At 41.0% G+C, this 24,304-nt stretch overlaps 1 protein-coding gene across 1 annotated transcript; it reads left to right on the top strand.

The window, feature by feature from the left end:
• The first annotated feature begins 2,127 nt into the window (after positions 1 to 2,127).
• Positions 2,128 to 23,910, top strand: PDILT (protein disulfide isomerase like, testis expressed). Its single transcript, XM_069809331.1, is given in 6 exon segments — positions 2,128 to 2,133; positions 11,164 to 11,353; positions 18,604 to 18,752; positions 19,728 to 19,925; positions 21,229 to 21,404; positions 22,747 to 23,910. Coding segments are annotated over 6 exon segments (984 nt in total). The 3' UTR covers positions 23,012 to 23,910.
• The last annotated feature ends 394 nt before the right edge of the window (positions 23,911 to 24,304 follow it).

The following is a 24,304-nucleotide window of genomic DNA, read 5'->3' as shown; positions in this document are numbered from 1 at the left end:
ATTACAGACTGGCAGATATTTACAGAAATAACCCTTTCTTAGCAAATGGTGCCTTATTAATCTTTTTGTAGGATACTTCTTAAAATGCTCTGAAAAGACTAGCTAGGGAGGCCTCATAGTTCACAGGCACACAGTTGATAGCTATCCTAAGGATGAAATAGTACATTTGGTCCCTTCAGTTTACTGTACAGATATTAGCTGCATGAAATTGTGCTACCACCGAAAATCAATGGCAAAATCTTCCGGTTTAACTCACAAAGTATATCTTACTTGAGCTACAAGTTGGCACTTAAGCAGAGATGGGAGCTTCACAGCCAAGGCACTAAAGAAACACAGACATTAAAATTACACACGCAAAGCAGTGAAGAGTTTTTCCCCGACTTCAGCATGCTGTGAATCAGATCCATAATAAGTAGCTCTCTAAAACCAACTATTAAGCAGAGGAACAGCCCTCAAACACTGTCCCAGGTACCTCACTTACTGTTTCGTCTGCAGCTCTGTGCTGGGTAATGGTGACAAGAGCAGGCTGTCTAATTACAGAAGTGCGCTATGAATTGACTGGTGCTTCTGCAGGCACGTGTTTCCTCCTGTGCTCTCTCACCTTCTCCCCAGGGTTCTGATTATTTACAGAAACAGTAAACCCACCTTCCCCACAGATACTTTTTTCCCAAGCACTGCTCAAGATGGGGAATTAATTAACTATATTAATCTTCCCATGGAAAGGTGCAGTTGGCTCCACTGGTGGTAGACTCTGTTATCAACTTATCAACCTCTTAGTTTGGCTGATACAACAGCAGGCATTTGAGAAGCAAACCCTGCTGCTTAGTGCTCCTTTGCTTCTTTCTTTCTCAGTAATTGGATAAAGGCAGGACAAGATGAAGACACATCAGTTTTTCCTTCTGCCATTATTGTTTATCACAGGCTTCCCAGCAGCAGGCAGCGTAAGTCCAAATGAAACAAAGCCAAAGAAAGCCAAACTCCCCAAAATAAAGGAGAACAATGTACTCTTGCTGAAAAAGAGCAATTTTGACAGAGCATTGAAGGAAACTAAGTACCTGCTGGTGAAGTTCTGTATCAATTTCCACTGTCTCTGACCCTGATGGCTCTGCAGAGCATGACTGATGCCAGGGCACTCACGTATGCTCGTTTTACTGTTGCTTTGTCCTCCAGTAGTCCTTGTTTATTTTGTTTATTTCCATGTATCTGACTATAACTACAGTATTTTATTCCTTTTTGGGGTGGTTAAATACCTGTCTGCTATGTAAGATGGATACTGTGAGTGAGAAGGATCCTCACACACAGTGCTGAGTTGGCATTCTCTGCTTCCACTGCCTAATCTTGCGAGTACGTGTTTCACAGAAGTGATGGAGGAAACTCTAGGTTTTTAAAAAAAAAAAAAAGAAGTCAGAGAGGGCTTTTGTCCCTCTTACACTTTCATCAGTGCTTTGTATGAGGTTTTTGCCAGATGGCACCTCTTCTCTGTGAGGATTTGGGCTTCAGGGAATGCCTTTTTACAACATTTTGGTGTCTGTAATTGCATTATATTGGACTTTCCCCTGAAATTAGCACTTGATTAGGTGGAGGCTGGTTTCTGTTTTTTCTATCAGGTTCATGTTCATTCCTCATGGGGAGGAAACTAGTGGGGACTTTTGAGTAACTAACTTTGTTAGAAGGTCTGGCCCTTTGAGCCTTACAGAAAGTAAATCATAAAAGCAGAAGCCAAAAGGTATATCCTTGTGATGTTACCCATCTGAAAGTTCAGATACTGCATAATTTCCCACTCCACAAACAGGGAACTGTGTTTCCTAGCAGCTTGCTAGTAGCAGAAACTTCAATCTGCATAAGACAGCAAAAACTTTGTCTGTGTTGCTTGGGCTTGACCTTGCTTCACTGTGCCATACTCACTGAGCTCAGTCACACATCCACTTAGCCTTAAATTATACAAACACCTTGCAACTAGCGCTCCTTTGGAGGCAGGCATTAGAGACAGGCACAAGACTGAAAACCCCAATCTATTCCATATTTGGAAAGGATATTTGAAATTAAGGCAATATCTTAACTTAGCAGAAGTGCGCGTAATTTGTACTTTTGCTTCACTACCAAACCTGGGTGATGATGATGACGACGATGATAGTAAGTAGTAGCAGTAGTTAGTAGTGTAGGTCAATCTGAAAAGAAAACACTTCTATTTTTCAAACACCAAAACTTAAATACACTAATAGATTAATGAAACCAAAAATATGTTTGATCATACCAAACATTTCATTAATCCTGAAACAATGTTATGAAACATTAAATATTTTTAAAACTTTCAGAACAATCACGTTAGAAATTTCTTTATAACTTAATATTTAAGACTTCTAAATGCTTTTGAAAGTGTTGAAATTTAGTAAGACTTTATTTTTCAATTGTGGAGGGTCTAAAGCTATTTGCCAAATTCAGTCTGCAGTTGTGAACTGTTTTGATCTCTCTGAAGACACATTATTTTGGTGAAAAAATAATTTATCAGACTTACCTCAGTCAAGCTCTATTCTCAGCTTTGTAAGAGCTGATTCAAAGTACAGAACCTAAATGTCCAGGTCAGAGAAGAGTTTGCAGCCAAACCTCCTTAGTACTGGCAGAGCTGATCAACAATGAGATATTGCAACACACTTCAGGATTTCAACTTAATACGGAATGTAAAGATGACATGAAAAGTTTCATGAAGAGCCAACTGATGAAGAAAGAATTGTTCAGAATACAGGAGCCCAGGGACTTGGGCACTCAAAGGATGTGGGAGATCTAAATGAGGATTTCTTCCCCCTACTTCAGAGCAGAGTCTTGGACCTCTCTCTCTGATATCCCACCACCCTCACAACTGGCTTTCTTCAGAAGGGAAGGACAAACACACTCTTCCATTCCATGCTGCATCTTCCCAAAAAGTCAGAGATTAAACACTGCTCCCCAACCACACATTGCTCCAGTGGTCCTCACTGCCTTCTGGTTTGGATTCAAGGTCACCATGTCTATCTGAAGGGCTTACTGAAAACTCATGGATTGCCTTTCCCCCACAAACAATAAAGACACCTACAGTCCCTGCAGAGAATTATGGAATCTCTCACAAGAGTGATGAGCTCCACAGCCCAGATACATTATCTGGAAATCACTGGTGTCAATCTCAATAGGTCCCTTTGGAGACATGCCACTAAATAGCCTCTAGGGCAATGAAAAACTATCCTGCAGCCAGGCACTGTCCTGGGATGTAGGAAACCTGACTCCACAATGCTGAACCAGGAGATAGCCAGGAGAAATGCAGAACGAAGGCAAGACCTGAGAGCTTTCTCTTCTCGATCCATTCTCAATCACAGAGACACAGTCAGAGAATGGGAAGGAATCCCACACTTCCCAGAAAGTAGGAATGTTCTGATGCTGTACAAGCATGAGGAAAAGTCTGAGCTCCAAACTTTGATTTAACACTCTAGGATCTGCCTTAGGCCTATCTAGTATGAGAAAACTCTTAACGCTTTCCCTGTTGCACACCAGTCCCACACTATTTATCAGGAGACACCCATTTTGATGTCTTCTGCCCAGTGACTCCCAAGTCCTCCTGATGCCCTTCAGTTCCACCCTCACAGTGTTCCAGGTCTGCCTTCTTTCAGGCAAGGTTTACTACAAAAACGTATGCTGGTTTTCCACCAAGCAGTATCAGGCTACCCTCAGGAGCTGAGCAAAGTACAGGGGGCAAGTACCCAGCGTGGAAACAAAGTAATGATGCAGAAATCTGGCACTCTCCTGCCCTCATCCCAGCTGCGTTGTGCAACAAGAAAGTAGCTGAAGGGGCAGCATAAAGAGGGTGAGGAAGGACACCAGAACAGAGGTTCCGGCTTGTTTTTGGGAAGGCACAGAGAACAATGTCTGAAAACAATGCAAGCAGCACACAGCAATGTGCCTACTCTATCGCGGACACAAGCCCTGCTGCCTGCCCAGCTGAGTTACGTGCCCTGCATGGGCTAGGAGCTCCTAATCTCAACGGTCAATTTAAAGTGCTTTTCTGCTGCAGTCTGTGGCATCTCCCCATCCATGTTAAACTGATCTAAGTATCACACAGATGCCTATTAGCACAGGGAATATAGAGCACTTGCCACTAGCAGAAGGTAGATCTTACATCAGTGTTGCTTGCGTGGGAGAGTTTTACTGTTTACACTATACATTAGCTGAATATAAGTCCCTATGTTGACTTTCATTGCAGAATATTGTTGCTTTTAAAAAAAGAACCCAAAACCAAAAATCCCAAGCACTCTAACAAATACCCTCATCACTGGGACAATAAACTTTGTTACACTTATAAGCACAAACACCAAAAGCAATGCTGCACACCACTGTAAGCTAACCAGTTAAAGTCATGTATTAGCTTACTCTAGTTTTTGCAGGGACAGCAGCTGTCTGAACACAGTGAAGCATACCTCCTATTTCATTTCTCTTCAAAAGCCTTTCATAAACCTTTCCAATTTTCTGTCATCAGAATGGTTTTCACAGGACTTTGCAACTGTCCCATACTTCTCCATGCAAGAATAGTCCTCACATCCCCCAAACAGTACAGTGAATACCATTCACGTTTACGGCTTTCCCAGGCCAGAGAGGCAGAAATAGCCTACAGTATGCTGCAGCCCAGTGGTAAAATACAGCGCATCAGCCCACATCAGCAACTGACCGTACTGTGACTGAGAGGAGACATATTAAATTTACCCAAATACCCACTTCTTTGCAGAAACAGTGTATTAAACTGTTCTTCATTTTCATTGGCAATATAATGGGTTTAAACACAGCAGACACCATAGGCAGCAATAAAGATGACCATTTATCTGGAAGGCTAATGATGCACTGGAAGATCATGCCTAGGGTGGCTCTGGTATCTCCATTCATGGCAATATTTAAAGCTACATTAGTCAAATAGCTGTCAAGATTGGTTTAGATATGGTTTAACTTGCCTTAGGACACACCAATGACATCTCCAAGTCCCTTACAGCTCTAGTTCTGTAAGCCTTTAACTTGGCTAGTGGCATATTTTGGGAAACACAAAATGGGTGCAGAGCACATGCTAACACCACTTTCTCCCCCATATCAGAAGAATTCAGGAAAAGGCCCACACCCCAGTGAATGTTTGACTCCCCACATCTCTGAGAATGCCTGCTCCTGTCCTTTCCAGTGAAAAGTTTCTGATTCCTAGATAAACATGGAAATAACCTAGGGACAAGCACACAAGCAGTGCAGACCTTGCACTGCTGTGTTGTGTGCTAAGTGCACTCTCATTTATGAAAAAGTTATGTTTACCTTTTCTAGCAGAACATTTGTATATCCAGTGAAGTACCGGGTCAGCCGTAGAATTCCTGCAGCCTGACGGACAATCTATGCTGAGATAATGACATTTAATAGGCAAGATAAGGGTTACTCTTGAAGACAAACACCTCAAGGCACAAAAGCTGAAGGTAACGTTACTGAAAAAAACAAGAAATTGCTGTCTATGTACATATATAGTTTGTAAAAAGGGGGGGTTCTAGAAAGTGGGGGGGTATGATGGATCTTAAATCAATGTCCCGGTTATATCCCCTCCCAAGATCTTGCCCAGCCCCAGCCTGCCGTTGAGGGGGGCAAAAATGTTGGAGATACAGCCTTGATGCTGTGCCAGCACTGCTCAGCAGTAGCCAAAACACTGGTGTGTTATCAACACCTTTCTAGCTACCAATGCAGAGCACAGCACTGCGAGGGCTGCTATGGGGAGAATTAACTCCATCTCAGCCAGACCCAATACAATCAATTACATAGATCAGATGCTCAGCTCACTTATAAAGCCAACATCCAAAGCATACTAACTCCTGTGCTAAGAACTGATTTCAGCATATAGGGGTCTCCTCACCACAGTAGGTGAATGCAAACAGTTCAAAACTACCCAGAATAGGTATTTCTTACAACTAAGCTTCCTACAGGAACCTAGTGCAGTGTGAAAGATAGTGGAATGTCGGTGCCTCATTCCTGTAGGCTTCACCAGAAATCTCTGTGTCTCTTAGGATTAAATCTTCTGAAGAGTCACTTACATTGTTTGCAAACTATGCGTATAAAAATGAGCAGGACAGTGGAAACACATGTCCAGGCAGGTACACGAGTCACTAGATGATACTCTAGCTGGCTGCTGCACAGACTTACTGATTAGCATGGGTCCCTTAGGTAGGTGTTTCTTACGCATGCGTATTTTATTGAATGCTTTGAATAAGGATCCAAACTGTAGAATAATCCTCAATGTCTGCATAGCAGAACACCTCTAGTGAAACGCAAACATCAGTTTAAAAGTATGGAGGTAGCACAGGAGGTTATGGGCGTACAAGAGAACGGGGAAAATTCAATGTCACACAAGAAAAGTTTGCAACTGCAGCAAGATTAACATCCTTCCACTCGGATATCTTAAACATGAATCCATCCTTCATCTCAAGAGTCTTCTACAGAGAAAATTATATATCTGTAGTGAAACTGTAAAAGCAGCCTATGCAGAAGATGAAAAGTGGGACTGCTAAAATGACTTTCTGACCATGCCAGAAACTAACAGCTAGGAAATCAGTATTTAGCATGACAACAGGCATATTCACAAGGTCTGCAGCAATCACTAGACCATCAACGAATGAAACTGGAGGCCTGCACAATGAAATTGGAGGCCACCAGCAATTAGCTAAAGGAGGAACTCATCATGCTTTCATGTATACTCAACTTCAAGACTGCTTTAGGATCATTAAACACATTTATTTATCAGCAAAATTTTTCTCTGCCCACATTTCAATATATTTTAGTTCAGTAAGCTGCATTATGAAAAAAAAGTAGCAGCTTACTGATGTTACTGATGTGCTCAAGAGAAAGAGTGTCTCAAAGTACAAGATTTCTTGTGCTCTTCCCACTTTTGCCATATCCATTTGGTGTGGCTTTGGGAAAAATATACTCTAACTCTCTAAGATAGAGATGATGAGACGTAATGATACCCACCTTGTTCTTGATCCTTATGCAGTCATGCTGTAAATTCTTCAGAAGGGTAGGACCGGTTTCTCACAAAATGTTTTACATTGCCTAGAAAAAGACTGCTAGCGGCTCGAGCTATAAAAAGCAGCATTTTTGACAGTCTGATTTAAAATCTGTTTTCCCTTTCAGTTTGTTAGGCATCGCTTTCAATGTACACGTGATTTCACGTTAACCTAGTTCGCTGGCTGCCCACGGAAAACAAATGTGACAAAATTTGAGTTGCTGATATATGAGACAGGTAAGATATAAAAATGCATTTAAATCCTCAAATACATAGACTTTATTATAGCTCATAAAATGGAAAATGTGGCAATCCTCCCACAACCAACACTCTTCCTTTGGGGAATGAGGGTGTGCATAAGATTTGCTCTACATGACCTTTAGAGGGAGGCATTCTTACATCAGTTCCTAAAATCAGGGAAGCTTTAGTCGTCAGGGAAGGTGCTGAAATACGCAATGTTGTTCTTCACTGTGGGGCCTTCTCCTCACAAAGACAAAATGCCAATACTGTCTGAGCAAAGTGGCTGCAGAAATGGTGCTACAGTTTCCCCCCACAAGTGATTTAAAAAGGTGACTGTTTGCAGTTCAATTGTTATCAAAAAGAAAAGAAAGAGTAGAAATTCAAGAGGACACCACACAGGTGCTTTTAACTCCTAGCTCTGTGGCCCTTTTTAATTCTTTCCACATCTGAGCCAAAGAGCTTGAGTTGTTCTCAGATGCTGGATAATTTATTTTCAGGATTTTCTGTACCCATGATCAAATGGTGGCAATCTGTTAAGATGCTCCTTTGGAGGTTCACGTCTGTTTTGAAAAGGACACCTCACAAAACAGCAATGACAGGGGGTGGGAGGGAATTCAGTGTTACTTCCAAAAGACAGGTCAAAAACACTATCTAGGAAAAAAATTTAAAAACCTCAACAAAGCCTTAAATTATCCTTTTTACTTACAACACAACTAAAACTACTGATAACGAAGACGTTCTCCCCTTGTTAAGACAATGCTGCTCCTGAGTTGATGGCCTTTCAAGGGCCTCTCGCTTCTGGCAGCTGTGGCACTGCACACTGGTTTGCACAGGCATATAACCCTGTGTAATCCCACCACCCACGCATGTCTTCCCTAGTGACCTTGTCACTAACTCTGTTACCTCTCATCTGTGTCTGCCCTTGTACCGCTCTCCTAGAGCCTGGCGCCTATGACGCTGTGTTAGCCTCAGCAGCTGCTTCCTCACCCCAATGCCTGAAGCGATTGGTGTCAATAAAAATCGAAACCAGAGGAAGCGAAACAAAACTCAAGAAAAGGCTCCAAATAAACGAGTGATGATTTCCTGCCACACTTAAGCGACTTGAAAAATAAAGCACCTGGGAGGCAAACAGAGAATGAGTGGAATGAAAAGGGATTGATAGAAAGCTGAAGAGGAGTCTAATCACTCAGGCAAGCAGGGGAAAGGTGCATGATGGATGTTTCCACATGCTTTCTGGGTAGTCAAGGAAACAGTTTTTATCTGTCTGCTGAAGAAGGTTGTTCACTCACTGAACTTTGGTCTCACAGTTACCAGGTTAGTGGTACTCAGATTTCTCCTGGTCTCTGAATGCAGTGATTACCTTTTATGGGATGGAATCATGCACTTTTCCCAGCTCCAGCCAGGCGCTACTAACTCTACCAGCTCTCATTATCTAAGCATGCTAGTTATATTACTAGTTACCTGCAACTCTGCCTATTCAGGTCATTCAGTGATAAGAGATCATACTTAAAATATCTGTTTGGAATTGAAATATTTCAGAGAAAAATGGATCCTAAACCTCCCCAGACAATCTACATACGTGTCTAATGTCCATAAAGCTTATTATTCCCTGTATATTTGGGAAGCCTCTAAGTGGCTTCAGCTTCTGCCTCTGGACTTCACCAACAATTTCTTCTGCCCCTTCCCAAGAGAGTCGCATTTCACTATGCAATAAGCATTGGATCTTCCAAATTCCCAGCTGTAGTAAAACAGCTGTGCAACCTTAGGTTATTAGGAAAAAGTCATTATATTGAACTTGCCTCTGGTGTAAAACATTGCCTTGGAATTAGCTAGAAGGTGCTAGATCCTTAATTGCTATGTGGCTTCCTGGTCCTTATTCAACAGCACTCTGTCCAGAGCTTTTCCTCTTGGAAAGTCCAATAACTTGGTCGGTCTAACTGTTCCGGGCTAACCCTGCCATGTGCAGTCATTGTGTATCTGCACTCTTAAATTGCATAGCAAGTACCCCATGTTTTATTTAAAGTCTGCCTATCTTTGCAATCATTTTAAGCAAAGATATTTCATAAAGGCTCGACACACGGTGTCCCTAGAAGCAGCAGTATTTTTAGAGGGTAGACATGCTATTTCTTATGTTGACAGGTCAGAACTTGTAATAGGTATCGTGGTTTTCTGCAGTTACCTCTAGAGCATATCAAGATACAACTGGAGCTACTACTCCATTTTTTTTTGTGCTAGGAGATAACACATTACAAACTTGTTGGGGAAAAGGTTTGTAAGACCATTTTTATGATTTGGAAAAAGGAAACTGAAGTTAGGATAAAATCTCTTTGAAAATCTCTCTGTAAAATCAAAATTAATTTATTTAATGAAACAGTAATTTTACAGGCAATTAGAACACAATTTGCTTTGGACTGATGCCTTAAGGCTCATTTACTTTCTTTAGAGAAGCACCTTCTATTCATCACCATGGTATCTGAGTGCCCCCTGAATAGACACTAAGTTTTGTTCTACTAACAAGAACCCCCTTTGGCATATTAGCAGCTGGAGCAGCTGTCCCAGTGCCAGGGTTTCTGTGAGGCTAAGCCAAGATGGGCTTATGTGTGACAGAATTTGGAAGGGCCTATCGCGTTAACATTTTGAGAAAATAACATTATTTAATGCTACTCTTCACACTCCTTGCCGTAGCAGTTAGGTGGAAGAAAATAATTGATGGCTGGGATTCAGAGCAAGGACCATGATGAATAATGCAAGAAATGCAAGTCGGCACTGAGTTAGGTTAATGGTTTTATCTTTCATTTATTAAAACTCATACAGAAATGTTCATTCACTTTTTGGTTATGTTGGGCAACGTCTTCACCAGGTAGGCTGTAGAGAAGTGCATTTGTAACTTTGTTGAAGAACAAAAAGAAAGTTACTTTGTTAGATTTACGCTCTGGGGCATGTGTGTGTGCTTGTGTAAGTATACATACACACACACAAGAACACACATAAATGTATCAAACCAAGATTAACTGGCTGTTTTACATATGTTCTTATTTGAAAAGTATATTGATGAAACTAAAAATTTTCTGTGCAAAATCTAAAGAGAAAGGTTTTGCTCTTTATAATAAAAGAAATTTAACAAGATAGGGTATCTCAATTTTAGCAAAAGAAAGTCAAATTCTTTTCAACCCAAGTTGCAAAATTGTAAAGCTCCAAGCCTTTACCTCTTATTTGACTTTGAATAAAGAGCAGCCAACGTGTGACTAGTTTCTTTCTCTTGTCCTTTTTTCATGTTAATATAACTTACACCTCCAAGGCCCAGGCTAGGACAGCCCTTCTCCTTCCTCCAAACACACAACTGCCATTTGTGCTAGAGAAGGGCTGGCAGACAGCACGGTATGCAGAAATACATCGCCAGTCTCTAGAAGACCATACTCTGCTGCTCTCCTTCCCTCCTCTGTATCTCATCTGGAAAAGTAGTTTCTGCATTACAAAGGTCTGCCTCAGTGAAGTGCTTACAAAAATGGTATCTTACCAAAGAGCCCTAATCTGAGTAATATCTAACTCTACCCATGACTTCCCTTTAACTCATACCCAGCATAGTCAGTCAGTCAATCTACTTTTTAATTCCATGTTGTTTCTTTCCAACAGAAGACTACTGCAGTCTTACTAGTTGTTCACTGTGACTAGTCCAAGGACGTGTGGAGTGGTGAACAATCAGCATCAATACAAAGAAGTAAAATGTAAAGATAATTTCTCATTTATTTCTGAGTCATAAAAGACCTTATTTAACCCTTCCAGCTACTACTTGACACAACCACCTCCACTAGAAAGCTTCATTCTGCAGCCTATGTAAACCATTTGCTTTTGGTTGACCCTTTCCAGATGTTTCTTTATCTCAGCTATCTCAGAACCTGTCTGAAGAATTTGCTGAGGCTGCACGACAGCTTAAAAAAGCAGCTCCAAGAATCCAGTTTGGCAAAATTGTTGTCACACACCAACATGATTTGAGAAAAGAATTTAATATTCGAGAGTTTCCTACTGTGAAATCTTTTGTGGATAGCAGCAGGGGAGATCCCATAGACTGCAAAGGTAAACTGTCTTATGCACTGATAAGATAATGATATGTAATAAGAGGATGTACCTATCTATTATGCTGCTAAGAAAAATATAGATGCTTGGAAACAGAATATGCAAGGTAGTGAACTGGTTTTGCCCATGGTTTTAAATATACAATTATCTCTGTACCAATACAAGAACTTGGATTTTTATTAATCTTCCAAGTGTATACCTGAATATGCTTCTCTATGTTTAGTTCACACAGCCAAATTCATTGCTGACCTAACTCCACCAAGCACAGAGAATCACCCCAACAAGATGACTTACTCCCATTTACTACAATAAACACAAATAAACTAGTTACATTGAACAAGAATTTGGTCCCGAACCTGCTCCATTTGCACTTCTAGTTCACTGCAATTCCCACGGGCAGTGTGTCTACAGAAGGAGGCTGGAGCAATACTCTGTGAAATCACTAGGTTCCTTAATATACAGGTATACTTCCTAAGCCCAGGAAAAGAATTTTGCAATTTAGCCATCAGAGGGAGCTCATATGTGGCTCAGAAAAACCATGGAATAGTTTGAAATCTTTTACGGAAAGTTATTAAGCAAAGACAACAATATTGGAACAGGACTGACCTGAGCAGTCCTGGGAAATCCAGGCCTTATTAGAGTTTTTCTTTAACTGAAAGTATATACAAGAAAAGTATTTAATTTTTTTTTGCCTAAAATGAGCTTTTACAGAGTTGACAAAAACTGCATGACTTAGCCAGGCATCTGTTAGTGTACTCTGAGCAGATACAGTTGAGTCACAAGTTTCATACAACCAACAAAATAAAGGATCCTAAAGTTTGCCTCCTGAGCCTGTATATAACCCAGTGCTCTGATTTCTTTAACTGCTGAGCCCCCTGTGGCTGCTGCTGCTGCAAGCTGATCTTCAGTATTTTTAGTAACTTGCTCCTCCTTGCTATTGAATTTCTTACCAAGTTCCCACCACCTAGACTTGTGTGAACAGCAGCTTCTGCACAAATACCACTGAAAGCGTGATTTGCCATACTTAACTTTTATTAGAGGTGCTGATACATGAGAGCAAAAGAACCTACCTTCAGTCTCTGATTAAATCTATAGCATTGACAAGAAACCCTTTTTTAAACCAGTAAACCTATCTGACAGGTATGCTTGTGAGAAGCAGTGAATACAGAGTATCACAACACAACACGCACACAGTTACCCTTAAGCAGAGAGCTGCTATTTAAGACACACTAGCAAGACACAAGAAGTTAGGCAACTGGCTTCTGCTCTGTGATTTGTACAAGATACTATCAACCATTCAAAGCACAAGTACCACCAATGATGACTTAAATTACATTTTGTTGACTGGTAAATGCTTATGTACAACAACTAGTAAATCTCACCTACTCTGTATGACTTTTAAACCATTGAGAACTGGCAACTGAAAATGCACTGTGACCACCCAGTGACTTCTCATACAGAACTTGGTATATACTTCATACCACAAAAGAAACTGCAGACCTCATTTAAATCAAGAAATTAACTCAAGTATTTTATAGAAGAGGGAATTTTTGAATGGTTGTCCTGGCAACAGACATAGCATGAAAGCCAAATCCTAGGCCAAGGCCAACTCCAAGGCCAGAATTTGGCCAGTGGAAACAAGCTACACAGGCTGTTTAAAGCAACCCAATAGAAAGATTAACCACATGAAAAACACGCTGAGGGGTTATGTCGCTGACATAAGCCGCAAGACCTCAATTCTACATTTAGACAGCAGAAGTCAAGCATTATGTGGCCACTAGATACTGCTCTGTGCTTTGCTCTGCAGCCTATACACTCCAGAGCAGATCCCTGCCTGCTTCACCTTAAAAAAATAGTATTTTAAGCTAGTTGCAGTGCAGCCTGCTGCAAAATGACTTGATGGCAGTAAAATGGTCTGACTCAATTTTGATCTTGTCATATTGCTAAAATGCACAGTACCAGGACTTGCATCTTTGATAATCTACTTGTACTGTACATCTTGACTCTAGCACTTCACAGCATACAGACTTTTTCATACATAATTTTCCTTAACCCTTTGCTGGACTCTTGCTCTCGTCCAACAAGGATGTCATACAGAGATGAAACAGCTACTTTACAGCTAAGATTTTCATCTCCTGAGCCTCAATTTGTGTCTCCAATTCCTCTGAAAACATGATAGCTAGAAAACATTTTTTTTAAAGAGACTCAAGATTCCTAAAACTCCTGAAAGCTTGAAGAGAATTTACCAAATAAACAGACTGACTGTAATCTCAGTTAAAATGGTAGCAGTAATTTGGAAGCCAAAACATGGAACAATCCAGAATTAAAGGACAACTTTGACACTTTAGCTTTGTTTCTTATGTCCTAACTCAACAGTGAAGCTGCAGCACCACAGAGGAATTTTAACATGTCTCTGTGTCTATCAGATCCCTTCTGCAGCACCAAAGGAACAATTTTGACACTTAATTTAATTGAACAGACAGTTCAATAAAATCTGCAATTGGTTTGAAGTCATTTTGGATTAAACCTCAGGTCGATAGCTCTTTATAGCTTACTGTGATTTTGGGACACATGAAATGTTGCAGGACAGGTTTTCTACTTGTCTGAATTTCCTCATCTCTATTCTCCATATTTGATTAAGCAGTTAATTGGACATAAAGCCATTTGCAGAGGTCCCAGAAAACACAGTACTGATCCACCATTGATCTTCTAGAGTCAGCAATAGTTTAAATGATGACTAGAACCTGAGGTTGAATTTGGATGTCCCAAGCCCATTTTGAATTAGCTTTGACCTCAGTCCTAAGGAGCCCAAGTCCATTTGTATTCAGCATTCTTCTGCACCTCCACTGCCTCTATCCTGATTACACAGAAATTTCTGTCATTCATTTTGATGGTCATCGTAATGCTCTTTTCCTTCCACAGGAGTCAGACAGGCCTCAGCCTTTATTACATGGGTGAAAAGAAGAACAGGACCTAGCACTGTTTTAATCAACTCTGCTGATCAGGCTGAAGCCATCATAAATGCTGATGATTTGGCAGTGATTGGCTTTAAGACAATTCACTGGAAAACTCAAAAGGGTGGTTTCTGTTCCAAAAGTTCCAACTTTAGGATATAGTGCTTGCTATCACCACCAAATCCCACACATCCAAAAGACCTAGAACTTGCCTGAAAAGCCCAGGCCCTCTGTTTTCTCTGCATTTTTTAAAGATTTAATTGTTTCTATCTACTTTTTCACACTTCTAGATAAGCAACCCAGGCAGAGATAGGAACATCTCACATGCCACCACTTTTCCTGAATAGGTACCCAAGCACAGAGACCTACCACTCTGAGAGCAGCTTCTGAAAGCATGATGCTACAGCAGTGTTTGCACAGCCCTGGTCACAGCAGACTTTCCTGTATCCTCAGATAAAGGGCTTCTGCCAAACCATCCCAAATTTGGTGGCTGGTGGGAAGAGGGCAGAACTATTGACCTACCTATCCTTACTTAACGACATAATTTTCTTTGGAGAGAATTAACCCATTGGTGGTGCAGGTTGTACTGCGATTGGAGTCTTCAAATGCAAAAAATTGTAATCCCTGCCCAGAGTTGTAACTGATCTAAAAATCTAGGGTTACCTTATCACTGCACTTCTATTCAAACGTGGTGTAAAATCATAGACATAAATAGTTGCAGGCTGTTCTGGTGAAGGAATGTTCCCTTCCTGCTTAAGCCCATAAAAAGGCAGTAAATATTGTCTAATATACTGGAGTGCCTTTTCTTCATGTTTCCATCTGATGATTTAAACAACTTCAGTGAAACTCAGGGGGGCAGAGCACAGTTCCATGAATATCACGCTAAGTGTGCTTTTAAGCTCCTGCCAGCTAAGAAATCTGCATGGATAGGAAGTCATAAAATATTATACTGTTTATGATCCAACTCATGTAGTTCTTTCTCAAGCAAATTCCTACTAGTTTCCAGAGCAGAATAAGGTTCTTAGGATTTGGGGCTGAATGATAGAGAACAATAGTCAAATAGTGCAAAATAACTTTTAGCTGTCAAGGCATGCAATCAGAAGTCAGTAAAATAGGCATATTTTTTCCTGCTTTTTCAATGTGTCCTTGAAATCTTTAATATCTGAAACATTCAGTCAAGGATTTTCTCTGACTAAAGAGACTTTTATTCTGGTATCTCTCTGCTCAGTTAAAAGCACAGTGTCTGGACTCATCCCTGAACTGATAAGGTCCCAAATGTGCTGGCTACAGTGGATACTCCAGGTTTTATGGATGTGGAAAACTGGATTCATTACCAAAATGCCCCATAGTAACAGAGTTGGTCAACACATATAGCATAATAGGACAAACTGTGAAAATGCTCAGAGTGCCCAGAATTTTGCTTTGCAACAATGTGCTTGCAGCCATTTATGAAGGAAGGCAGTTTTCCAGTGCTTGGCCAGATTGAGAAGCCCTTGCTATCACAGTTATGCTGGAGAGTTCCCTGAACCACACTGATAGCAGATATTCCCTGCAGATGTGTTTGGACTTTCTGATTTCACTCGGGGGCTGAAATGACAATAAACGAGCATGAGCTAGGGCATGTCAGAAATTTAATGGGTGGAAGCCAACAAAATAGTGTCCAAGTAAATAAAGAGCTGTATTTGGCCTTCTATTAGTCACAGATTGCTCACAAATGTGAGTGCCAGGATGTGTTGGGAGGTCTCAGCATATAAACTACCATTCATCTAGCATGAAATAATTGTCTGATTAAATCAAATCTGGAAGCACTGTTGCCTTTCATCATGCTTATTTACTATTAGTTTGAGGGTGGACAGCACATTGACTATTTGACAGATGTAGGAGTCAAGGTCCCTGCCTTGAAGAGCACTCAGTCACAGCACCAAACACATCAGTCAGGTCCTCTTGCAAGCAGAGAGCCCTCCTCTCTAATCTATCACATGCTGTCGGCTGTGCAGATGAGCTGCGGCAGGGGAGCAGCTATGGGCATGATCCTTCCCCATCTGCAGAAGTCTTTTCAGAGTGTGGAAATGCCAGGGAAGTGCAGGGCAGATGAGATTAGAGCAGGAAGGACATAGAGGACCATGTACGATCCATACTGACCCAGGCCAGCTGACACTAGCTGGAAAGGTGAATGCACTAGCGGTGTCACAGCACTCCTAGGATCTCCCCTATTGTGAAGATCTCCCCTTGGAAGTGATCACGGCAAACTATACCCACTTTACAGTTACACTCTCCTCTCTACCTCACAAGACTTTAGGGGCCTGCCTCACCTGTAGCTCTCACTCCTACACATCCTAGCAGGATACAGGACACAGTCTTAATAAATACTCTTTCTGGGACTAGGAACTTCACAATGACAGTATGCAACACCAAGGGATGTGCCAGAGATGCCTTTCAGGATGACAGCCATCCATGCTAACTATGGCATCCAAAAGAACACTCTTGTGTTTAAGAAGGTAGGAGTACAAAAGCCTAGTGGGCAAGGTGCAGTGAGCTGCACTAGCAGCATTAGGCTATGGAAAGGCAGTTTGGGGATTTTTCAGGTTACGTAATTTCCTAGTTGAAATCCAAACAGCTTAACACAAAAAATATCACATTTACAGACAAGAGAGACAAGTAGGAGGCAAACAGCAACCTTTGGACAACTGATATTTTCAATCTGGCTGCCTACATTCAGGGTCCTAATTTATACTTCAGGATCTGGATAAAATAGCTTTATTTTCCAACCCATGTTCTAATCAACATGTGCTGTCAGGTTCAGTGAGTTTTGCAGACGTTCACCTCTCTCCCTTTGCATTGCTTTTGGCCACGAATCTTCTTTTCTTCCAATCCACAACAGAAGTGGCCAACAACAAGAACAAAACTACATAGAAGTAGCACTAACATTTAGGCTATGAAGTAGTCAGACCAAGGATGTCCTGAGTGAGCGTGTCACAGATAGTGTGTATAGGTATAGAAAAGATCTTTCAGTATGCTAAGATTACTGAGCAAGTTAAAACTGTCAGTTGTACCTTGAATTTTTAGCTATAATCTTGTTCTGTAATCTAGCTGTGACATTTATTTTACAAGTTACGGAATTTCAGCTACTGAGGATCATAAAACAGCAAAGCTGAGAACAACATTTTAGAGTAAAGACAGTCTCTTTGTTCCTATAGTTGACAAGGCCAACAACCTCACAAACTTCACTAGTTGTCCAAGGGAAAACCTGTGCATAATGGAGTGCTTGAAGATGGCAGACAGAACAAACTAGATCTAATGAGGCTAATCAAAACCTTCACCTTGGATTTGATCACTAAATGTAATCTTGAGGTATGCCTATTTCACTGTATTAGCAAATGCCACAGGAGAAAGACAGGAACCCATGCAGAAAGAGACCTAGGGAGCTATTCTGCTTTGTTTCCTTGTTTGACTAGGTCTGCCCTAAACACATCTAGAAACACCAGCAGAACCCAACAGGCAGCCCTCGGTCTAATCCAGGCCAAAGAAGGCTTCCCTCTGGCAAGATGTTTCTTAGGAGACCGGGAACAGCTGGCCAAACTGTGAACCTGCCTGAACATGCAAACACCGCTCTCCTGTGGAGCCAATACAAAGGCCTGGGCTGCTTCTGCAGCAACTAGGTGGGGTGGGAGGTTGGAAGGTCAGTCCCTAATCCTGGCTCCAATCCCTCTACTCCCATGCAGCAACTGGGTCCTCTGGGCCAAGACAAGGAAGAAAGAAACCAGCAATAATTGTTGCTAGTGCAGGTAGGAAGGGAAAGACATGGAAATACCTGCTTGCCTGGGGGACATCTCATTGCTGCTGGTCATGGGGTGGCATGAGAAAAAGGATAGCTCTGTGCAGGGAAGATGTAAGCTGCTGATACCACCCCGAAGTGAAGGAATTACCCCAACCAGGTCCAGCTCCTGCAGCTGCTGCAGTTGTGCCTCCCTGGGTAACACCACCTTCTACTTTCAGCACATCTTTAGCATTAATTCTTCAGTGTGTGTAATACAGGAGGTCAGACAAGAGGATCGCAACAGTCCCTTCTGACTAAAATCCTATGAATAAAGATGAGGTTTTTCCTGGAACAGAGAAAACATTCAGCTGCTGCTGATTCTTCTTACTTTATCTTCTTTAAAACAATGAAAAAAATCCAACAGTTATGGAAATGATTGGGAACTGAGTCTTAAAAAGTAAAATTTGCAATAGCAGAACTGAATGATACTGATATGCTGAGCATTTGATTCACTGTTCTGGTTACAATTGGTGGAACAGATGTTGAGGCTTTTGTTTCCCCGACATCTGTGAAGATTTTTGATGTCCCTGTTGAAAATCACATCCTGCTGTTCACCCCAGCGAACTCGGAGACATTCAATGTGATTTATGAAAACTACAAGTCTGCTGCTGTGAAATTTAGAGGAAAGGTTTGTAATGCTGAGTTCTGCTTTGCAAATACGAATACCAGGAGATCAACGGAAAAAACACTCACCAATGTTACTGGTAAAAGTACACTGCTGTCAGTCCATCTTCTAAGTCTACCAAACAATTTAAAAACAGTTTCAGTAACCGTTCTACGGATTTGTTCAGGACACAAGCTGAAAAATAAACTTCACTTGAAATTGAGTCTTTAAAACACAAAGATCACACAAACTAACACTAATTCCAGCTGCTCCAGATAAAACTGTTTCTGATTTTACATGTGACTTTCTAGGAGCAACTTCCAACCAAAAACAGTTTTAGCAAGGTTCTAGCAATTTCTGCCACCAGCAGGAAATGCCATGAGGATCTCAGAGTATTGCCTGAACCAAGAGCTGGAACCAGCTACAAAACCCGAGAAATACTGCAAGGCATCTGCATAGCCTTACTTGCAGCACATGTGTTTGCATGTATATAAACAGGTACAGGCAGCCATACACAAAAGTATTTCAGTTTGCCATTGTCAGTCACTATGGTGCTACTCCTGCTCTAAGTACGTGAGACACTGAAGAATGGAAAGTCATCGTGTAATAACATATCACACATTAGTATTGGTAAAGACATATGGATTATAGGTGTTTCAGCTATTTTGTCCTGTTAAGATTTATTAGGAAGAACAATAAGAGCTTTGAGGGGTAATTTAGAGGTGTTACTGAAACAAGTGATAGCAAACCACTGTGACAGGACAGAGGGAAAAGCTCCATTCCTTTTAGCTGCTTTAGCATTTCTTATTAACTAGGATCAAGGTACGATAAAGTCCACAGAGCTGCTGGTTGTTGGACTGAGACCAAAAAAAGGTTCTACGCAATCCCTTGCATTTAAGGCTAGATCCTAACCCACTGCCAAGCTCCATGGTCTGTTTCTCTAAAATGGCTAAACCAAAGCTGGAAGACTCAACCACATGCATGACTCTCTATTCCCAGATAACGTTTGTCTTGGTTGATACTAATGAAACAAGGCATAGATGAGGTTTTGAGTATTTTCGCATCAGGGAGGTTGATGTTCCTGCTATGAGAATCCTAAATCTGACAAGCGATGTAAAGTACAAAATGCCTGCAGATGAGGTGACTGTGGAGAATCTAAAAGAATTCTGCCAGAGCTACCTAAATGGAAAAGCAAAGGTATGTCCATTACTAATGAGATGCCCCTCTACTACACCAGCTAAAACTCTAAAAAATTTGCAAAACATTCTTTTTTAATTATAACAGTGTGCTGTTCCAATAATCAGTTTATTAATTTACTCTCGCTCTAATGCATTCGTCTACAGTTGTTGACAGAGCATTCCTCTGTATTTAACAACTGAGGTGGACTACAAAGTTCTCCAGTCCTCCTATGCAAAAACTGGATAAATCATTTATGGCCCAATATTTCAGTTACTTCAGCTGATGTATTTTAATGGTTTAAAAAATCCCTATGCCTCAATCTTTCCAATACTATAATGGAGATGTTTCACTCCCTTCGTTGGGAGAGATGCAAACAACGATTGCAATGGATTTTGAGGTTACAGAAAAGTCCAGTAAATAGAAAATGGACAGCTTCAGAGTGGAGTAAGATTTGGTATTTGTTGTTTAGCAGAGTGAATTTTCACATGGGAGATCACTCCCAATGGTAAATACAGTATTTGTTGTCATAATGAGGCATCATCCTCCACACTCACGTGAAAAATACATTAGTGTTTTGCTTATTCAGTGCTCTTCAGGGTGACTTACTTGTTTCCATCATAAGGAGAAAAGATGAAGTAGTCAGTCTGACAGCAGGCAGAATTTATAGAGATCCAAGTAGTAGATCCTGATTTCAATGTTGGAGGGGGGCAGAAGGACAGAAGAGGTGGAGATGTTGCCTCTTCTCCACCAAGATCTGCTTGAGTGGCACACTCCCACCAGGGAACAGATTCCATGGGGAATGTGTGCTTTTCTACGACTACACTGTGGTGTAAAAGAAAAGAAATTACCAGCTAATATACTGTAAATTGTAGGAGTCACGTGGGAACTGTGACTGGTGGTGAAGGCAGAGATTTAAGCAGCAATGCACACTTTCTTGTGTGTTTTATATCACTTCTGAGAGCCCAACATAGGTAAGCTTTTCAGTAGTCTACCTTCTGAACACTGGGCAACAAGAATTCAGGATAATGAATGCAAATGTGTTCCAAAGGGTCATTTTCAGACAATCTACTATGGAGTCTGTATTCAAGAGAGGGACAAGTAATTCTGACTACCAACGACGCAAGACCCCAGCTCCCCGCTGAAGGGAGAGAAGGTGGTAGCACAGGAAGGCTGGCTAGGCTATAGAGATATAAAAAATAACACACAGTAATAGCGCACATTAGGTAGAGAAATGTCCCATCGCTCTCACATTAACTTGAGCTGGAGTACAGTTTCTCAATGCTCTCTGCACTTTCACAGCAGTGTTTCTGTTTCTGTTTAGCTACATGTCTCTAGTGAAGAAATTCCAGAGGACTGGGACAAGATGCCTGTTAAAGTGCTTGTCGGGAAGAATTTAAACAGGATTGTCTTCAGTAAGATCATGGCTGTGTTTGTTATGTTTTATAAGTGTTATTGTTGTATTCAGATTTTAAATTGCTTTAACATGATCAATTGGAAGTGAAAAACAAAAGCTCATGCTTACATACCAAACTAATCTTTGCACTTTACAGAAGCCAAGCTTAATGAACTTTTGTTGTCTGATGAAAGCATTGCATAAAAATGTGTCATATCTATGGAAACACTGTGACACCTTTGCTGACTTAGGGTTGCACTGAATAACACTGATCCCTTAAGTAAATATTTGTCAAGGTTGTATCAAACAAATCTCAGTGTTGAAATGACACTAGAACGTCATGTTGTACAATGGAACATTAGAGACTGCTGTACAGTATGAGTCAGGCTGTCTTCCAAGGACAGAGGGAGAGTTAAGTGAGGTTGTCTGGTTATAATGCTCTAGGATTAAATCCCAGAGAGGAGCTGTGGTTTAGCAAATTGTAACTCCTTTTTTTCTCCTTTGTCTGCAAGGGAAGTGGTTTTCCTGCTTGACTCTTCCCAGCATGAAACCACAACCCTATCCCTGTACCAGCCAGCAGGCATTAGTTTGTGCCGTAGTTACTTCAGTAGAGCAAACATGCAGCATTAACATAAATATAGACAACTAGCTGTACTGCCCTGAATTCCAGGAATTCTTAAAGGTAGTACAGTCCTGCAATCCTCCTTGTTGGCTGCAGCCATTTCATTCTCACAAGTCATTTTTACATTTCAGTATCATGATCAAACTGATCTAAGCAGGAATTGAACCAAGTCCTCTTGAAATGAAAGGCAGGTAAATGGGATATAGTGTATTCAGGAAAGTGCCCCAGAAATTTCAGTTCCATCTAAACTGAATATGAGCATTGCTCTCATGACTGAAGGATTACAACTGTGTTGTATGCTATTTAAGGGGATACTGGGTTCTCAGCAGTTTGCCTTCTTGCTAACCTGCATGAGCACAGCACTCAGAGTTAAAACACCACTATACCTCAAACTCCTCCTTTTAGTGTAAATATAGCATAGTTTATGAAAATAGTTGATTTTAGTATGCAGAAAGCATTTTGTGCTTCTGGCAAGTATTTCACCATGGGGATGATGCAAGACTTACTTGGGTTGCACTGGTTATCTGGCATGCCTCTCCAGCAAAGTCATATGACAAGTGATGTGTGTTTGTTATAGTCATAAAAGGTTAAACAGAGCTAAACCAGCACTGCTATCACAAATGCATTAGTGAATAGCTAGTTATTGCTACATGAAACCTCATTAAATTCAAGTAGAGACTGACCACAACTGAAATCCAAAACCCTGTTAACTTTAAGGGCTAAATGGGTCCCAGTAATTGCACCAGCACATGCTTTTCTGCCAGACTGTATCCTTCTACTTTTATTTTTAAATTTGCAGAAGGCCCTCGGTCCTAAGACTGCAGAAAACTCCTGCCAATCTGGGATAAGCTAGGAGACCAATATGAAAATCACAAGGACATAATCATTGCAAAGACAGATGTCAGAGCAAACAACATCCTGTCCATTGGATTAGAACACTATCTGTTCTTCAGACCCTTTCCTGCTGGACCAGATTACCAGGTGAGAAGCTGTTGGGGAAGAATGTGGAGACACAGCTGCACACTGAGGGGGGATATGTGTGTGTGTTGGCATGCACGCACATGTCACAGTGAGAAAGGAGTCCTTTAAGCAAGAAAGCTTTGCTCCTTATCCACTCAACACTGGATTCATTGCTGTCAAGAACCCGAATTAGAGGAGAAACCCTTCTATCATCTTCTCCTACGTGTGAGGCTGTGGCAAGAGCCAATGTATCATTTACCGACTTGGACCTACAAGTCATTACAGCCTTACATCCTGCTGTTTAACAGCCTCCAATCTGCCTGTTGGGTTCTATCAACAGTCTCAACTCAGAGTGAACTCACAGATACTTCCTAATCATTGCAGTGCCTTTTCAGTTCAAACCAGGACAAGAGACGTACTGTCACAGAACTACCCTGTGCCAGTTGTTTCTGGAGCAGGTACGACTACAGCCTCTAAAATGCTGGTATTACTCTTGTTACATCCTCTACATTTTCACAAAACCCAAATCCCAAAATTTCACTGTATACACTTATGCCAGTAATTTTACTTAATTCCAGTACCACAGCCTCAATTGGGAATAAATACTTGTTGTCAAGACCAATGATCGTTACAATATGCTACCTAATGCATCAGCTGTGTTACACAATAATCAGAAAATGCTGCTGAAAGGAGGCAAAGAAAAATATTAAATAGCTGCATTCCTCCATCTACACAGATAATCTAATTAAAAAGAAAGTATCTCTGAAGAAAAAAAATTAAATTCCAAGATACTGTTATAATTAAGACATTACTAAGCTTTTCATTTTTCTTCTTAGACCTAAACTTAAATTAAATTCTAAGACATTTGCCCATGTCCTCATTTAATCTTTGAGGGAGAGATTTTCCTCCTGGATGTGCATGCACAGCTTCTAATGAATTGAACTGCAGTCTTGCACACTCACACCGTGTTTAGTCTTTATCCGGAAAAGCAGAAACCCATTAAATGCTCATAATAAATGTCAGTTTGTCAAAAAATATCAGTAACAACTTTCATTAACTATTAAGGGATTGTTTCATACTTAAAAATACCCCCAAATTAGAGTATTTGAAATCTCAACTTCTTCCTTGTGCACCATGTTTTTATACTTGTTCCCTCAACTTCAGAGATTTTAACTTGTACTTGACTACCAGTGCAGGTGTCCTGTAGATGTCTGCAGTCTTGCAGACCCAAGTGTTCTGGCCTTCTTTCTTATGGCACTGTAGGAACAGCTGGCCACAGACATCTTCACTCACTACAGACAATCATAAATGATCTGAGACACAGTCAAGGTGTTAATACACAGTGCAACAGCTGTCGGTCATTTCCTACCCAACCAGCAGTTATTCCAGTTATTCTCCCACATATACTTGTCTTTTTCTAGA

The sequence above is a fragment of the Haliaeetus albicilla genome, chromosome 22, assembly GCF_947461875.1.
Source record: "Haliaeetus albicilla chromosome 22, bHalAlb1.1, whole genome shotgun sequence".
Classification (NCBI taxonomy): Eukaryota; Metazoa; Chordata; class Aves; order Accipitriformes; family Accipitridae; genus Haliaeetus; species Haliaeetus albicilla.
The sequence above is the reverse complement of the archived record's forward strand: the minus strand, read 5'-3'. Positions and strand labels throughout refer to the sequence as shown.